Genomic DNA, 17051 nt, shown 5'->3' with positions numbered 1-17051 from the left:
AGAAAAGGTCTGTTTTCCCTGGTTGTCATTACCTTTGCATGCTTAGAAAACAGGCATTTGTTTAAGCTTCCATTGAGCATTTACAGATATGTGATGCCAGCCAATTTTCTCTGGGTTCTCACCTCTCAGCTGCCTATTTGAACAGAAGCCATCTTCTGTGCCCCCACCAATTTGACACTGGCGGCCTCTACTGTAATCACTACTTATCTCTCTAAACTGCTCTGCATTCATTTATTCATTCATTCAACCTACAGGTATTAAGCAAGACATACCTTGGAGATACTGTGGGTTCAGTTCCAGACCACTGCAGTAAAGCAGATATCTCAATAAAATGAGTCACACAATTTTTTAAAATTTCCCAGTGCATATAGAAGTTATGTTTGGACTAGACTGTAGTCTATTAAATGTGCAAAGCATTATGTCTAAAAAAACAATGTACATACATCAATTAAAAATATTTCATTGCTAAAAAATGCTAAGCACCATCTGACAATGCAGGGTTGCCACAAACCTTCAATTTGTAAAAGTTGCAATATCTGTGAAGTGTAATACAGCAAAGCACAATAAAGTGAGGTATTCCTGTATTTACTATGTCCCAGGCTCTGTTCTAGGCAACAAAGTCAAGGTGTCCTCAACTCTCTTGAAGCTGACATTCTAGAGGGAGAAATAATCAATAAATACATTCCATTAGTCAACTTGACTGCTGTAACAAAATGCCATTGATTGTGTGGCTTTAAACAACAGAAATATATTTTCTCACAGTTCTGGAGGCTGGAAGTCCAAGATCAGGCTGATTTAGTTTGGGATTTAGTTTCTGGCTTTTACAAGGCTGCTTTCTCATTATGTCCTCACATAGCCTTTCCTCCATGTGAGCATGTGGATAGAGAGAGAGCAAGCACTCTAATGCCTCTTCTTATAAGGGCACTAACCATTTGAGTGAGCTCATTGAGCTCATGAGCTCATTTAACCTTAGTTTCTTCCTTAAATGCTCCATCTCCACATACAGCCACTTTGGAAATTAGGACTTCAATATATGAATTTTAAAGGGACACAAACATTCGGTCCATAGCATATATAAAGACATTTTTTAAAATTACTAGTTCAGATAGTGATAAGAACAATGGGAAAAAAATAGAGGAAAGGAATAGAGAACAATTGGGGCAGAGATGGTGGTTGCTACTTTAACTAGAGACCTCTGAAAAGATGGGAAAGTTGAGTGAGATCAATAATGAGAAAGAGATAGTTCTAGGGTGATTTGGGGAAATAACCATTCCAGGTAGAGAGAATTGTAAGCATAGTGGCCCAAGATGAGAGTGAGAATGACAGGCTCATGTGACAGATGAAGGTCAGTGTGGTTGGATCCTAGTTGGCTCTGGGGAGAGAGGTGGGCAATAGCCTGATTGTGCTCATCAATATGAGGAATTCAATTTTTGTTCTCATTGCAACGGAAAGCCATTGACCAGCTTTAGGCTGGTTAATGAATAGATAAGTTTCAATTTAAATGCTTAAATAGAAAAACTCAAAGGAAGGTCCTACCCATCTTTGGTATACATAGTAAATGTTCAACACATTTTTTAAAGTGGAAGGATGGATGTTTTCTTACATAGTAATTGACTTTAAAGTCAGATTTATTAACTGTAATTTATATCGTGTATGTATTCACTCTTAAGAGTGTACAATTCTGTGAGGTCTGACAAGCACACAGTTGTGGAATCACCAAGCAATGAAGGTATAGAACAGTTACATCACTTTCCAAAATTCCCTCAGGTGTCTGTGCACTCAGACTCTTCCCCCAATCCCAGCCTTTAGCATCCATGATTTATTTTCGGTCTTTAAAGTTTTGCATTTTCCATAGTATTATATAAATGGATATAAAATATAGACTTTTGAGTTCGACTTCTTTCATTTAGCATAATTTACTTAAGATTCACCATGTTAAATATATCAGTAGGTCTTTCCTTTTAATTGTTTAGTAGCATCCCAGTGTATGGATGGACCACAGTTTATTAATTCAATTGAAGGATATTTGGCTTGTTTCCAGTTTTTGGCAAGTATTAAATAAAGCTGCTATAAATATTTGCATTAAGGTTTTTGTGTGAACTCAAGTTTTCATTTATCTTCAGTTACTATGTACCAGTGGGATAATTGGGTTATATGCTATGTATATGTTTAACTTTATAAGAAACTGCCAAACTGTTTTCTAAAAGGGCTGTATCATCCTGTATCTCCACCAACAATGAAAGAGTTCCACTTTCTCTGAATCCTTGACAGCTCTGATTGTCTTTTTTTTTAATTTGGCCATTTTAATGAGTATATAGTCAATATTCTTTTTTTCTAAAATTTTAGAGGTATTGTAGGTATAGGTATGGATAGTAAGGAGGATGCAATGTGTAATGGTGTAATTTTTTCAGCTACATCTTTTTTAACCAAAAGACTGTGACCTTATAATCCTTGTTGAGAGCTAGATCAATTTAAGACTCTAGTTCCCCAGTCCTTGCTTGAAGACTTGTATAGGATCTAAGCTTAAAGAATTTACTCTTTGAAACCTGGCAACCTTGAAATCCAGCCCCCCTACACTCAGTGGGGTTCTCATGGAATGCTTCTTTAGAAAGGTGACCCATGAGATCCTCTATTCAAAATATCAGTGACCCCTGAGAGATGATGAGGTTTTTGTGTCCAAAACTCCAACCTCAGTCATACTATTTAAAAAAAAGAAAGAAAGAAAGGAAGAAAGGAAGAAAGGAAGAAAGAAAGAAAAGAAAGAAAGAAAGAAAGAAACTAAAAGTAGTAATTGTCTTTTGCTAAGAGTATGGCAAAGTGAAGTAATGATTCCATGATCCCTGAGAGGCATTTTCGCATTCTATCCTGATATCAGTGAAATACTCCATCACAGCCCACCTGGTTTTGTCTGCACGATGTGTGGCTGGTCACTCTAGCCTTTCCCTTACCAGTGAGACATAAAGAAAAAAACATGATTTAAAATTCTGCTGAGGAATTTGAGCATTAGGTAACTTGTGGACTCCAGGGTATAAATCTGAGCAGAGATGGCCTGTAAGTGTTTTTGATACCCTTTAATAGATCTCTATTAAAGCTGTCCTTCAATAGATCTCCAGAAGGATTATCCCACTTCTGATTTGTGAAGCTCTGATCTTGCCCAGTATTATTCTATAATTGTTCAATGAAGGACCCTGGAGGACTAGAAAACTCAGTGCTTTTTACAGCGTGTACAGAGGTATATCACATAGGTCCATAATCTCCATCAGTGCCCTGACTGAATCCAGAAAAGATTCCTTTCCTCACCTAGACCTAAATTGTCCACAAATTGTCCTTCTCTTTTCATGGAGAAAGAAAGTACTTAACTTAGTTTCTACCTGAGGGCATAGATTCATGCCTAGCACAAATTATCCAGAATTCTCTGTAAGCTGATCCTATTTCTTTTTTTTTTTTTCTTTAGCTATACTATTTCATAGGAAACTGTGCTTCAGTTTCTCCTCAAAGTATTACTTCTTTTTTTTTTTTTTTTTTTTTGTGGTACGCGGGCCTCTCACTGTTGTGGCCTCTCCCGTTGCAGAGCACAGGCTCCAGATGCGCAGGCTCAGCGGCCGTGGCTCACGGGCCCAGCCGCTCCGCGGCATGTGGGATCTTCCCGGACGGGGGCACGAACCCGTGTCCCCTGCATCGGCAGGCGGACTCTCAACCACTGCACCATCAGGGAAGCCCTGATCCTCTTTCTTGAATGAAGGGATAGATGCAATTTCTGTCTGTGTAACACCAGCAACTTTTATAAAGCTTGGTGCTGTGGTTTTGCCTTTCTTTCAAGGAGCTTTAGAAACAATGCACATGGCTTTTCTCTGCTATTGGTTAAGCATACTATTACACTCACCTGGCCTAAGAGATTTTTGTGCAGTCAATTTTATAAGAGGACTCAAAATTGTCATTTTATTCAGAACAACTTATTTCTTGTGGAATCAAAGACCATCAGTCTCCTGCATGATCCTGTTAACAGTTGATGGGCAACATGAGGGTGGAACTCTGTCTTCTCCAGACGTGTGTGGTAGCGTTTGGTTAGCAGCCAGGCGTGCATCAGCTTCATGAATCTATGAATCTTCTTTTTGTTTTTCTGTTTGCAGATTTTATTCTTCACCGTACAGTATTGCAACCAACCGCATGATTCCACAGACACCCATCACGCCATTCATTGCTGCTTCCCCTGTCTCCACATACCAGGTATGTCCGGTTTACCTGCACCTCCCGGGAAACCTTTCTTGCCAGGAACAGACTAGATCAAGACAAAAGGGAAACAGTAGGATTTTTGTTTTAAGTTGTCTTCCCTTTAGTCATATCTTAATGTCATAATACTCAAACTATCCATTGAGCCTACACTTTCAAGGGCTTGTTTGCATCTGTTTCACTGAATGATAAAAATCCACCGAGCTTTCCATTCTTCCTGCTGAGTTTTCATGATTTTGCTACTTTCCAGCCAACATTAGTGCAGCTTTCTTACCACTGAGAGGTTATTTTGTGTGTTTTCTGTTATTTTGGTTGTTGTTCCCTAGGGTATCTTTTATGAGAACACATTTCTGGCAACTCCCTGCACACCCTCCAGGATACTGTATCATTGTCATCTCATTTTGTCACAATCGTTCTGTGTATCCATGGAAAGCTACATGGATAGATGCAAAATCATTTGCTCCAAGAAATAGGGAAGATTATCAAAGGGGTAAAAGTAATTCCTACTTCCTCCTCTTACTTCATTCTCAGTTCCAAAGAGGCCAGAAGAGACCTCGGGGGTTCCACATGTTGAAACACAAGAAAATCTGAGACTCAGTGTGTGTCCTAAACCAGATGTTGTAGCCAGTTAGTAATGCTAAGTCCACAGGTGGATTGAAATAGCCATCCTTCTCCCTCAAACAGTGCTCCTTATCTTATTCCTTTGAGTCATCAAAGATATGATATTTCTCCCTGCTTCTCTTTACCTCATGTAGTTCTTCAGACAATTCTTCTAATTCAAAATAGAAAAAAATGCCTATGAATGCTACCAAGAGTGTTGAGTGTCACTGTTTAAAGCTTTGGAGAGAGAAAGAAAGAGCAAGAGTGTGACTGTGTGCCTGTGTGTTTCCCTATATTGTGCAGATGGTGGGTGGGGGGGGGGGTTACAACAGGGAAAACTGTAATGTTGCTGACTGCTACGAATTCAGTGAAGTTTCACATTATTCATCCACTACATACGTCATATCAGGAGGTCCCAGCTGTCAGAGCATCATGCTTGAGACTATGTACTTTTTTCCTTAACTGATTCCCCCCAAAGCAGATCATTCTCATTCTGTGTCTGCACTTAGATTCTTGATACCTGTCAGGTGAGCAGAATAGACTTTTATGTGAATTGCATTAGAGGGTCTCAGAATGGCTGATTTCTTAATTGCCTTTCCTTGGGACCCATGAGGCTAAGTGCAGATGCTGTTCAGTTTTTGTTCTTCCTACAGGCCTGCCTGGTTGTAATGTGTGTTTTTTGGTTTTTTACCCATTTTTTTCTAATCTTGGCCTCTGTTTCAGCCAAGACCACCCATTGAGCTCCACTGTAGAGCACTTTGGTGACATGAATAAAATCTCCACAGAACAGTCATTTCTTTTGGGAGGGTTCATAAGTGGAATTTAACTCTGGCTCTCTTTTCTCAAAAAAGGAATTAGAGCAATTTCCTATGTTGTTGATTCTTGCTTTTCACCACTTCTTTTTTTTTTTTTTTTTTAATCTAAAGTTCATTGTCAATTTCATTGATGTGAGTATATTGAAAACAAAATCTTCGGGGCTCTCTATGTCACAATCAGCTCTTAGAAGCTGACTTTCTCATTTGGCTGATGGCGAACATTCAGAACACTTGGCTGGCTCATATACTCATTTTTATTTGCCATACCAATTACCATGAGCAAGAAAAATCACAGACTTGCTTAACTAGGGTTTAACCCAAAACATACCCCAAAATTTCTGGTTGATCTCTCTGATTCTTCCCCAACTTTTGCCACTTGGATTTATTTCCAAGATGGGATCACTTGAGAGTATGAAGTTAGAACCAATGACAGAAAAAGAGGAAGTCTTAGCAGTCATGCTAAGTAATGCCTCCTTCCTTATTCGCCCGGGTCTTCCCGGAAGTTGACCTATAAACAGGAGATTCCTGAAGCCTCCAAATGTGCTTCATGGCCCAGCCTGGCCCATGTGGGCACTACAGCCAGCTCCAGGGAAGTAGGAATTTGCTTTACATTGTACCATGTTTCAGGGACCAAATGAATCAGGTCCAAGAATTTCCTTTGTACCCTTAGTTTTGAGCACTGATTCGCTGTAAGTCAGGTGGACTCCACTTTCTTATGACCTAGTGTGACTCCACTGAACGCAAGAACCGAGTTCTCTCTGTGATTGCTTTCTTCTAATAAATGCTGTTTGATGCATAGGTCCAGAGTACTTCATGGATGCCTCATCCGCCATACGTTATGCAACCAACAGTAAGTGTTCTCAGTCACCTGAGGCTCGATGTTTCTATTATCCGAGTGCAAGCTTTTGTAATGCATAGAAGCTTTGGGGTAAAGCTTTTGTTCTATTCCATGCCTCTTTCTGGCAGCCCTATTTTCCAGATACAAAGCTGTTCCTGAAATTCTATAAAAGTGTATACAGTAGGTAGAGTGATAGTGATGGGGAGACACAGAGTTGAGAGAGGAAGAGAGAGAGAGAGGGAGGAAGAGAACAAACTTGATTGGAGGAAATAGCAATCGAACTCTCATGTTGCAGTCTACCATTTGTTATGAAAGGGGAATGTCTACTTCATGCAGAATTGTGAACTCTGGACAGTTAAATCCATTATAGGAGGAAAGCCTTTCTGTTGTCCTTCTCCTCCTGTTATGCTTTGTTTTCTTCGGATGCAGTTGGGTGTGCTTTGGGAACGATTTTGTGTATCATGGCTAAGTGTTGACTCAAAGCAATATATTTGAAATAGGAAGTTATTTGTCTACTAATAGATGCAGATAGATTATAGATAGCAAGGTTGGTAGATGACTTTTATGTTAACTAACTAGAGCCATTCTCTTCTTCTTTTAGTGGAAAATTTCTTCCCAAAATATTCAAACTCTATTTTCTACTAGCTAGCTTTCCCATTTTGTGGTACAATATTACATTAGTCCCAAGGGAAATAATATTACTTATTCCATTAGAATCCAGGCTGAAGGCTATTGATTCCATGTATCTTTGTCGAGGTCTTCCATGTTTTTGAGCTCTATAGAAGTACTAGCCAGGGAGATTTCAAGAGCAATATACTCATGGGAGTGTGAGATAGGGGAAAGATCCCCAGCGGAAGGTTGTGTGACAAGGTCTCTGCTGTACTCTCCTGGGTATGTTCAAATCTGTAACTTTGTTTCCTTTTCTGTCACTATACTTAACATGGCTTTGGAGAGGATCAAAACAGAGAGAATATGTGAAAACAGTGTTTGAAGTATGACATACTATACCTTATTATTATCATTAATCCTTATTATTGAATGTATTAGTTGTTCAAAGAAGAAGCAATGCTACATTTTAACCCTTTTCAAAGCTAAATGTAAATAAGGTAGCACATATTAAAAACCAGGGAGTTAAATACACAGACATCTATTTCCTGGACTCAAAGGATCACAGCACCTGGCTTTCATATTTGAGCTTTGTCCATTTTCTTAAAAAATAAGGAACACTCCATGTTGCTCCTAGTGTTTTGATAGTTTTCTTTTTATTTGAAGAATAAAAATATGTAGCTTACTAGAGCAGAACTTTAGACCCTATTCTGCAGATCCCCATATTTACTCTTATTCACATACCTTGGGGGCTTCCTGAGTTCATCTGATCTGTGTTGTATAAATCAGACCAACACGCAACGAATCCAGGCTGTTCTTTTCCATCCCAGGTGTGAGGTAGAATTCAATAGATGGAAACAACTACCCTCTGAAAAAATATTGTGTGTGTTTAAAGAGCATTGAGGCTAGCTTAGTCCTCACACTGAGGTCAAGCATCATCTCATGGTGGCCTAAAGGAATGCACATCTGGCAAAATCTGAATATTTTTCCAGATACCAAAGTATGTAAGATTCCATAGTACTTCTGGAGCTGTGAGGAGATGAGAAGATATTTGTATGTGTTTCTTTCCGACTGTCACTCAGGGCCTTAGCTAAATGTTTTATTAGCTTCTCCTTCTCCCCAGACCAGCTTCACCCATTTTTTGGACGTATTATTTCTTGTATATCTTCCCCTAGCAATAGTTGTGTGTGTGTGTGTGTGTGTGAGTGTGTGTGTGTGTGTGTGTGTGTTCATTTGTCCCCCACCAGGATCTTTCTTGCAATGGCTTCTGCTCCCTAATATCTTTTCACTTCCCCTGACTAGACTCTGCATGATATTTGAGCTTAGGTCACCCCCCTTAAGATGTAATGCTTGTGGCTGGGACAGATTCCTGGGGAAAGGAGTGACTGGGGCGCCCACCACCTTGTTATCTTTAACATGGAAAAATTGGCTAAACCGCATCATGGAGACACAATTTTCCATCAGTCGTTTCAGCCGCATCAGTCGTTTCCCTGTAACAGTTTTGTTGGTTGTCTTTATTGTATAAAGAACCTTTACCCAACTGGTCTTAGTTTCATCATCAAAGTGGGGTTGGTTAAATTAATCACTCTGTGATACTAAAACATAAAAATAATTAGGCAGTCCAGGGTGGAGAAATAAAATACCTGGATCTGAAGGGAAGGAATGAATGACGTGGTGATTAATAGCATGGACTCTTTTTTTTTGGCTGCGTTGGGTCTTCGTTGCTGCACATGGGCTTTCTCTAGTTGCAGCGAGTGGGGGCTACTCTTCGTTGCAGTGCACGGGCTTTTCATTGCAGTGGCTTCTTTTGTTGCTGAGCACGGGCTTCAGTAGTTGTAGCACGTGGGCTCAGTTGTGGTGCATGGGCCTAGTTGCTCTGCAGCATGTGGGATCTTCCCAGACTAGGGATCAAACCTGTGTCCCCTGCATTGGCAGGTGGATTCTTAACCACTGCACCACCAGGGAAGTCCCAATAGCATGGATTCTTGGTTAGTCTCTTTGAGAGAGGAAAACCTTTCTGTTATAGGACTTTAGGCAATAAACTTTCTGAGCCACAGTTTTCTCATCTGTAATATGGATATAATCATGACTAAATTATTATGGTTTCAGTTCATGAAATGAAGCAAGGCTTTAAAGCTCTTAAAATAATGCCAGACAAATAGCAAACACTCAGTAAATTACTGTTATCATTATTCAGTTGTATGAGTAGATGACTGCACATTGTGCTTTAGATTAGCCCAATTATATGAAATGACTGTTGGTATAGGAAGAAGATGAGAAAAAGCAATAATCACCCATTTCTACCACATTCATACTGCTTATTTAGCATACTTTCCTAATGAGTTTGGTGGAGATAGCCTCTATGGCTATAAATAAGATAAATTGCTTAGATTGGTGTTTATCTCATTTACTTCCTAAATCTTTCAACACCTATAATAAAAATAATGAAAATAAAAAATAAAGGCCCATTGGGTACCTCTTGTATGTCAGTAACTGGAACCTACTTTACAAATAAATTCAAGGTGTCCATAGCTACACATCTCCAATATATTGCCCATAATAATGATTTGCTTACAACTTTTCTCCCTTCTCACGTTTTCTCTTCCACTATTTTGAGAAAATCGCACAGATAAGCTCTCTGTGTATAGGGTGCAAAGGCATGCTTCCCCCATCACTGTGAATCACACGGCCTCCTACACTGCAGCAAGAGCCCTTCAGGTTCTTTTTAGGCTCTACGCGAGGGCCCCAAGGTCTCAACCAGGCTTGTATCTGAAGAGAAAACAGTGCTTCATTCAAATCTTAAAGTAGAGCACAGTGCCTCTAATCTTTCCCTACTGGGGAGGGGTAATGATCTATAAGAGAGACATGAATTGATGGAAAGAAGGGAGGGGAGTAGTAAAAGGACAAGAGAAAAACAGAAAGCATAAGCATAAAGCTGAAGTTGGTTGTTTAGGTTTGCTTCTTTGCAGATTGAAATTTCTGAGTTGTGTGCAATGCACTTTTTTGTAAACTTAGAAGAAAACTCTGAGAGGCTTTTCACTTTTAAGGAAGAGGGGATAAAATTCTCCCTGCCTTGGTCATATCTCTCGTACGGGTGTTTCTGCAAGGAAACCATTCTCTGTCAGTTGTCTGACTCTGGAACTTTATCAGGTCAAACCCCACTGAGGACAGCAAGAGCGTTTCTATTTGCACTTTATTTTTTTTCCACTGAAAGAGAGCACTGTGAGACTAAATCAGGAATTCACTCTTTGCTGATGTTGCCAATGCAATTGGTACGTGTTGCTGTTTCCCAGTGCAGACTTCTGTCCTAAACTCTGAAATCTCACCACGACACTGACAGGATTTTTTTTTTTTTTAAACATCTTTATTGGAGTATAATTGCTTTACGATGGTGTGTTAGTTTCTGCTTTATAACAAAGTGAATCAGCTATATGCATACATATATCCCCATATCCCCTCCCTCTTGCTTCTCCCTCCCACCCTCCCTAGCCCACCCACCCTTCTAGGTGGTTACAAAGCACCAATCTGATCTCCCTGTGCTATGCGGCTGCTTCCCACTAGCTATCTGAGAATGGACTTGAGGACACGGGGAGGGGGAAGAGTAAGGTGGGACTGACAGGATTTTAATAGAGGACGGATTGCACTAAATATGTACTCTGTGTGGCAGCTTGTCACACTGGAATCTCATATGAATGCACAATTGAAATCCCTGTGTTATGATACGTCAGGTATTTTGTTACATCCCTACTGACAGGAAGAAAAGATGATAGTTCCCAAGAAGAAGTAGAGTTCAATTCTCTTAACTTTTATTTAGGCTCATGTGAATCATAAATCTTCTGTTCTTCATGTGGTTAGCATTAATTATTCTCAAGGAGAAAGGTCACCTTTCATTTTTACCTAATTACAAATAACTTACCTAACTACAGGATTCGAAGAAATGCAAGATGCTCTTATGGAGTCATTGGATGATTTGTTGCTATGCATGGCTAAATTACGACTTATGTTGAATAAACCTTACATTTATAGCTAAACAGTCAATATAAACTTTCCCTCTACAACAAAAGAAGAAGTTCAAAAAAGCCCCAGAATACTTGATTTGGTCATTCTTTACCTGCAGGTAGGTAAGACCTAAGGCTTAATTTTAGGGCCCATGTCCTCCAAATTTGCAGGCATGTGTTTCCTAAAACACATCACCAAATTTGGAAAGAACATTTAAGTCATTCGAATTCTGTTCAGAAAGCAAAGTTTTCAGATACTATCATTTTATTCCAACCGCTGAACTGAGCAAAAATTCTTTGTAAGTATCATTGTCAAAGTACCAAACAAAGACAGTGTGTTTGCTACGTAAGGAGTTTACCTGGTAGATATAGATCTACAGACCAAATCTTTTTTAAGTGACTAGCAAACACAGAACAGTAACTCTAGCCCATTTATACTATTTCTACCAGAAGAGAATTTAAAAAAATATGTGAGAGTAAATTTAGAAGGAACAACTTCATTTGGGTGTCACCTCCCTATAAATATACTCCTGGGGTAAAGTAAATACAAAGAAGACCACTTGCACAGAAAGTCTCCTCGATACCTTAACATTTAAGTTCTACTCTCTTAGCAAATTTCAGTTATCCAACATGGTGTTATCAGCTATAGTCACCATGATTTACATTAGCTTCTCAAATCTTATTTATCTTATAGCTGAAAATTTGTACTCCCCACCACACCCCCAGCCCTTAGCAACTGCTTTCTTCTCGTTTCTATGAGTCTGATTATTTTTGTCTTTCCCTAGATTCCACATGTAAGCGGTACCATGTAGTATTTGTCTTTCTCTATCTGGATTATTTCACTTTGCATAATGCTCTCAAGGTCATCCATGTTATCACAAATGGTAGGATTCCTTCTTTCTGCAGCTGAATAATGTTCCAGTATACACACACATACACACATAACACATACATATATATGTCACACTTTCTTGTTCCATTCATCCATTGAAGGAGACTTAAATTGTTCCATATCTTGGCTATTGTGAATAATTCTGCAATGAACATGAGAGTGTTTTTCTCCTTGAAATGGTCATTTTTGTCCTTGAAATGGTCACTTGATTAAGTCTTTTACTGGGCCCTTAGTTATACCAGACGTCGACTCTTCATTTCAAGAAACTGAGAACATTGAGTTCAATGAAAAAAAAATCAACAAATAATAAACAAATATTCTTGAGCATTAAATATGCACAGAATATTCTTCTAGGTATTGTTGGAAATGAGAGAGAGTAAGAAAGAAACAATCTGTCCTCAAGGCACACGATCTCTCTGTAGAGATAATTATTATATGTGTAGAATGATTCAATTAAAAATCTACAGCATGGGGCTTCCCTGGTGGCGCAGTGGTTGAGAGTCCGCCTGCCGATGCGGGGGACACGGGTTCGTGCCCCGGTCCGGGAGGATCCCACGTGCCGCGGAGCGGCTGGGCCCGTGAGCCGTGGCCGCTGGGCCTGCGCGTCCGGAGCCTGTGCTCCACAACGGGAGAGGCCGCAGCGGTGAGAGGCCCGCGTACCGCATAAATAAATAAAAATTTAAAAATAAATATTTAAAAAAAAAAAAAAAAAAATCTACAGCAGAAAAGGTGTGAAACGCTTAGCATTTATATAACACTGAAAATGACAAAGTATCTATGAACAGCTAAGGACATGGAAGAACCGAGATGAAAGCATGAACTTAAAGGATGGGTGGGGTTGATGGGGATAAAGAAAAAGAAGGAGGGCATTTTCAGTGAAAATAACACACCAAAAGTACTGACGGGGTCCTCAGATTATTTCAGGGGGCAGCAAGGCAGGTAGCCTGCATTAAGTGAATTTTTTGTGTTAGGGAAAGATTTGGTTGGAAAGGTAAATTGTGTTCTATTGAAATACAACTTTTATTCATCAAATCTGGCACACTTTCCTATACATTTTTTATTAGCTTGGTGGTCCCAATGCTGTTGTCTAGAATTTAGGCTTACTTTGGAAAATAGAAAGGCTAAATTATGTCACTGATGTGTGTGAAAAAGTCACAACTTCTAGGGGCATCATGGATGAATCATTCATGAATGGACAAAACTTTTCAATTTGGCTGCATTATGAAAATGTCATCATGCACAGCCTCTTTTTATATCCATGGAATTATTTTTGGAGGTAACCGTCATTTTTCAAGTAGAGCTTCTGAAAGTTTCTTGGAGAGAACGTTTCCCGATGTCTAAGATCCCTGCCTTCTAAGCACAGGAGTGGTGAGAATAAGCAGTGAATGTGGAGTCTTTATAAATCCAGATGTGTGCATATCACCTGTCTTTTGCCATGCAGTTTTATATTATTTTAATACGGACCTTTAAAGAGAAAGAATAGGTCAAGGAATAGTGTATTACTTTTTAGAACTGAAGGTGCGTCATTCTGAACATAAGATTGACAAGGTACTAAGAGATAAAGTTCCAATGGCACATTACCCCCAGTGTGTCCTTAGATAGCACTTAGAATTTCTTTGTCACAGCATCATCAGTAAACCAGAATTTGCGAGTTCCTTTGTAAAGGTGTTAACAACATTACATCCTTAAGAGCTACTTAGCATATGAAATATAATTAGATATGTTGTAAACATAGGATACAAATTTATCGAATCTATTAAAGCCCTATTTTCTATGGATTATCTCTAGACAAAGCAAGTATGTAGCTAAAATAAAATCTATGTCAGACTTTCTAGAAAACAGCGAGTTACCAGGGCAACACAATCATATTGAGATAGGGTAAATAATTTATTTTATAAATGCTGCCAGGGCAACAGAAACTACTTATGAAATCAGTAGAGGATTGAGGATTAGTGTACAGATAATCTATGGAACTATTTGTTCTTTTGTAGCACACTGGAATAAAAGGTTTGTTTTATTTATCTTTATATATGATCTTAACAGTTTTGTGAAGTATGTGGATATTCATTAAACAAATGGTAATGAACGTGTTCAAATATTGAGAGTATTTCTAAATATTCAAAGATATTATTCACTATTTCTTGCCCCTCAGAATGTCATGGGGACACCTTATTTTGCTTTAAAGATTAACCTTTGCTGGGTTAGCCCTGGAGAGCCCAGGTATTTCTACCTAGGTGGTGTGTTTACCATTTAGGGTCATGGTTTATTGTGTTGGCTAGCTTAGGTTTTGTTAAGCCAATAATTAAGATGCACCAGGTCGGGGGAGGGGACGTAATAGAGACAGAGTCACATATGATCTAATCAAGTATGCTTTGAAAAAAGTGACATCATTTTAGCTTCAGTAACAAATGTAAGAAGTTACACAATTTACAGTAATATTTGTCAAAATACTAATGCAAATACTAGTAAAGTGCCTTCAAACTTTTCTCTTCTACTGCCTAAGAGGAATATTTACCAAAGGTAGGACTTGCACTCACATATTGGTTGCTTCTCTCTTGTTCAAACTCCCTGTTAGAAAATAAATGCTTATAGTATATTCAGCTATGGGTAGCAGGGGAAATGTGTGCAAAGTGTAGAACTGGTAAAGAGGGTGGGGTTATTCATTGTGCCAGGGAGTAAAGGAGTAAGAGCAGACTTCACAGAGGAGGTAACTCCTGAACTTGGCTTTAAAAAAATAAAGGAGTTTTTCAGGCAGAGTTGTGGATGTCAGGCAGGAAGGGTATTTTAAGCAAACATGTGCTCACAGCCAAGGCTTTGGTTTATATACCACATGTTACAGCTGGTGAGCATCTGAGATGGCAAGGAATTTCCAAAGGCTACCAGGTGCCTCTAATGCTGCATCTGCCATGAACATGGCATCTGTGTGACCTTCAACAGTGATGCCACAGAAGGTGTCACTTAATCATGAATTAGGGCTGTCATATCATCCCATTCAACACGGCATCTTCTCCTAGAGATGTGCCCACACCTCCGGACAAAGCCTTACACCAGACCTTTCACAAGCTCTCCACTCAGAGTTGAGTGAAATATGCAGGGCATGTGTTTAATATCACTTGGGTGTCATAAAATAATCACTGCACTTTCTGCATTAGGCTGTCTTAGGTCTAGTCCCTGAGCACCCCAGTTGGAAGTGGGATACCCACCCTCCTCAGAGCCCGGAGAGTGCATAGTGTCTCATCACTTGACTGTCCCAAATGCTTCATTGTTTAGTTATTCAAATGATAAAGTGAGAGGGTTGATATGCTAAGAAAAAATAGCAGGACTTATATGTCTACATGAGGGGGTTTTGTTTGCCTTTTGTTTTGTTTTTCATTTCGTTTTTTCTGCAGTGGAATCAATTTGGGAGGCATTTTCTAATGATGTCATCTTAGAACAGAAAAATTTTTTTAATTCCTCTTGGGAATAATTTTCAGAGTAATTTATTAATCACACAAGAAAAACAAGTTAATCAGGTAATATTCACAAAATAGATCGATAGATAGTGATGATAGATTAGATAGATAGATAGATAGATATAGATAGATAGGAAGATACATAGATAGGTAATCGTTACTTTATCCAGGGGCATTTGACTAGTTCTTTCTCAACTGGAGTATAATTTTACTATTTGAGAGCTTATCACATATAATTCACAGTATCTCTCCCTTTTCATTTATTTTCTGGCACAGATTAGGTACTAACTAAATATTTGTTGATAGACTACACTGCATAGGCTATTTCTGCATTGACAAATATTGATACACTACAAGCAACCAGCTTCTGTTAGACAAGGACGCTGACAAAGTTTCTGAGGAAAGCAAAAGGGTGCATCCTCTTTGAATCCAAGCCTAACATTTAAGGGAAATTGATGCTGCTATCAAATTTGTCTCTGTATATTTGATTATTAAATCTTGTCATTGACAGTCAACAGGTTTGTTCAAAACAACTTAGGAAAAACACTTCTGTGTTCATAATGTAAAAGTCTAATTGCTTTTTAGTTATAGTTTTGCTTATATGAGCTTAAGCAAACTGTGTTATTCACCAAGTGTATTTGTTCCCTAATCTCTGCTCTCATCACTTTCTGGGAAATTTGGAAAGGGTTTGCAAAATTTCGTTTGTCCATTATGAAGCTCCAGAGTGCAGTGTTTGCAGTATATTTATGCAGTTGTTGGCCATGGGTGATCATTATAGGCAAAGGCTGTATATAGTGAAGGTGATTCTTGCCAATCTCTTCTCCATCTTCTTTTCCGTCTTAAAAACCTGAAAAATCAGTAGATCTACTTGTTAGGAAAAGCAGCAACCCTCACTTTCGCTATGATATAGGAAAACACTCTTCTCAGATCAAATAAAAGAACGAATTTGGAAAAATTTGTACAGTTTGATATCTGAGCAAGTTTAGTTCTTCTGCTTCCTGTGTGACCTAATTTTCTACCAGCAAATCTCTTTTGATATTGAGATTCATTTGAATAAAAATGAGATATCCACCCCCTTCCATAACCAAGAAGAATGAGTAATAAGGATTTCTACCTTGCCCACTCTTAGAAAAGAGCTGAGGTTACTTAAAATTAAAGACACACTCAAAAAGACAGTTAAGCAAAAAGGAACACGTGTCATATAGCAGAGGAAATAAATTTATTAAAACTTTAGGCTGTCTGTGGGTAATTTACTATAACGGAGTATTCAAATTTCATCTTGAGTTTTTAGAAGCCAAGGCCAAATGGCTAAAAAGAAAAAAAATAAAACTGGTTATATTGTTTCTTTCTCTGATAAAAGGAAACATATCATAAGGCCAGGGAGAGAATTTTTTTTTCTTTTTCTGTTGCTATATTCTAGAAAAAAAAATTATAATGGTATAATGTCATTTCCCAACTCAGTGTCTTAGCAGTTTTACATGCTGAGATAATAAATGTGGCCATTTCGTTTATTAACTCTCAATAAAAAACAAGCAAATGTTAACTTTCAATTTTGTGATGAAATGTCTAGAGCAGCTAAATTAAGATTTTTCAGATATACAAGTTTCTCATGACCTAACT

General features: G+C 38.6%; 1 protein-coding gene across 7 annotated transcripts in view; it reads left to right on the top strand.

Annotated features, from left to right (window-relative positions):
• The window catches only part of RBMS3 (RNA binding motif single stranded interacting protein 3), a 738234-nt gene that overhangs the window by 626944 nt on the left and 94239 nt on the right, over positions 1 to 17051 (top strand). For 5 of the 7 annotated variants that reach the window (XM_032649773.1, XM_032649775.1, XM_032649776.1 and 2 more), the window contains exons 9-10: positions 4131 to 4227; positions 6445 to 6495. In XM_032649773.1, the coding sequence (XP_032505664.1) occupies positions 4131 to 4227; positions 6445 to 6495 (148 nt within the window). The remainder of the gene's footprint in view (positions 1 to 4130; positions 4228 to 6444; positions 6496 to 17051) is intronic. The other 2 variants (XM_032649779.1, XM_032649778.1) reach the window with 1 other exon arrangement.

This window comes from Phocoena sinus, chromosome 11, assembly GCF_008692025.1.
Source record: "Phocoena sinus isolate mPhoSin1 chromosome 11, mPhoSin1.pri, whole genome shotgun sequence".
NCBI classification, from domain to species: domain Eukaryota; kingdom Metazoa; phylum Chordata; class Mammalia; order Artiodactyla; family Phocoenidae; genus Phocoena; species Phocoena sinus.
Note: the sequence above shows the minus strand (reverse complement) of the source record. Positions and strands in the feature narration are given on the sequence as shown.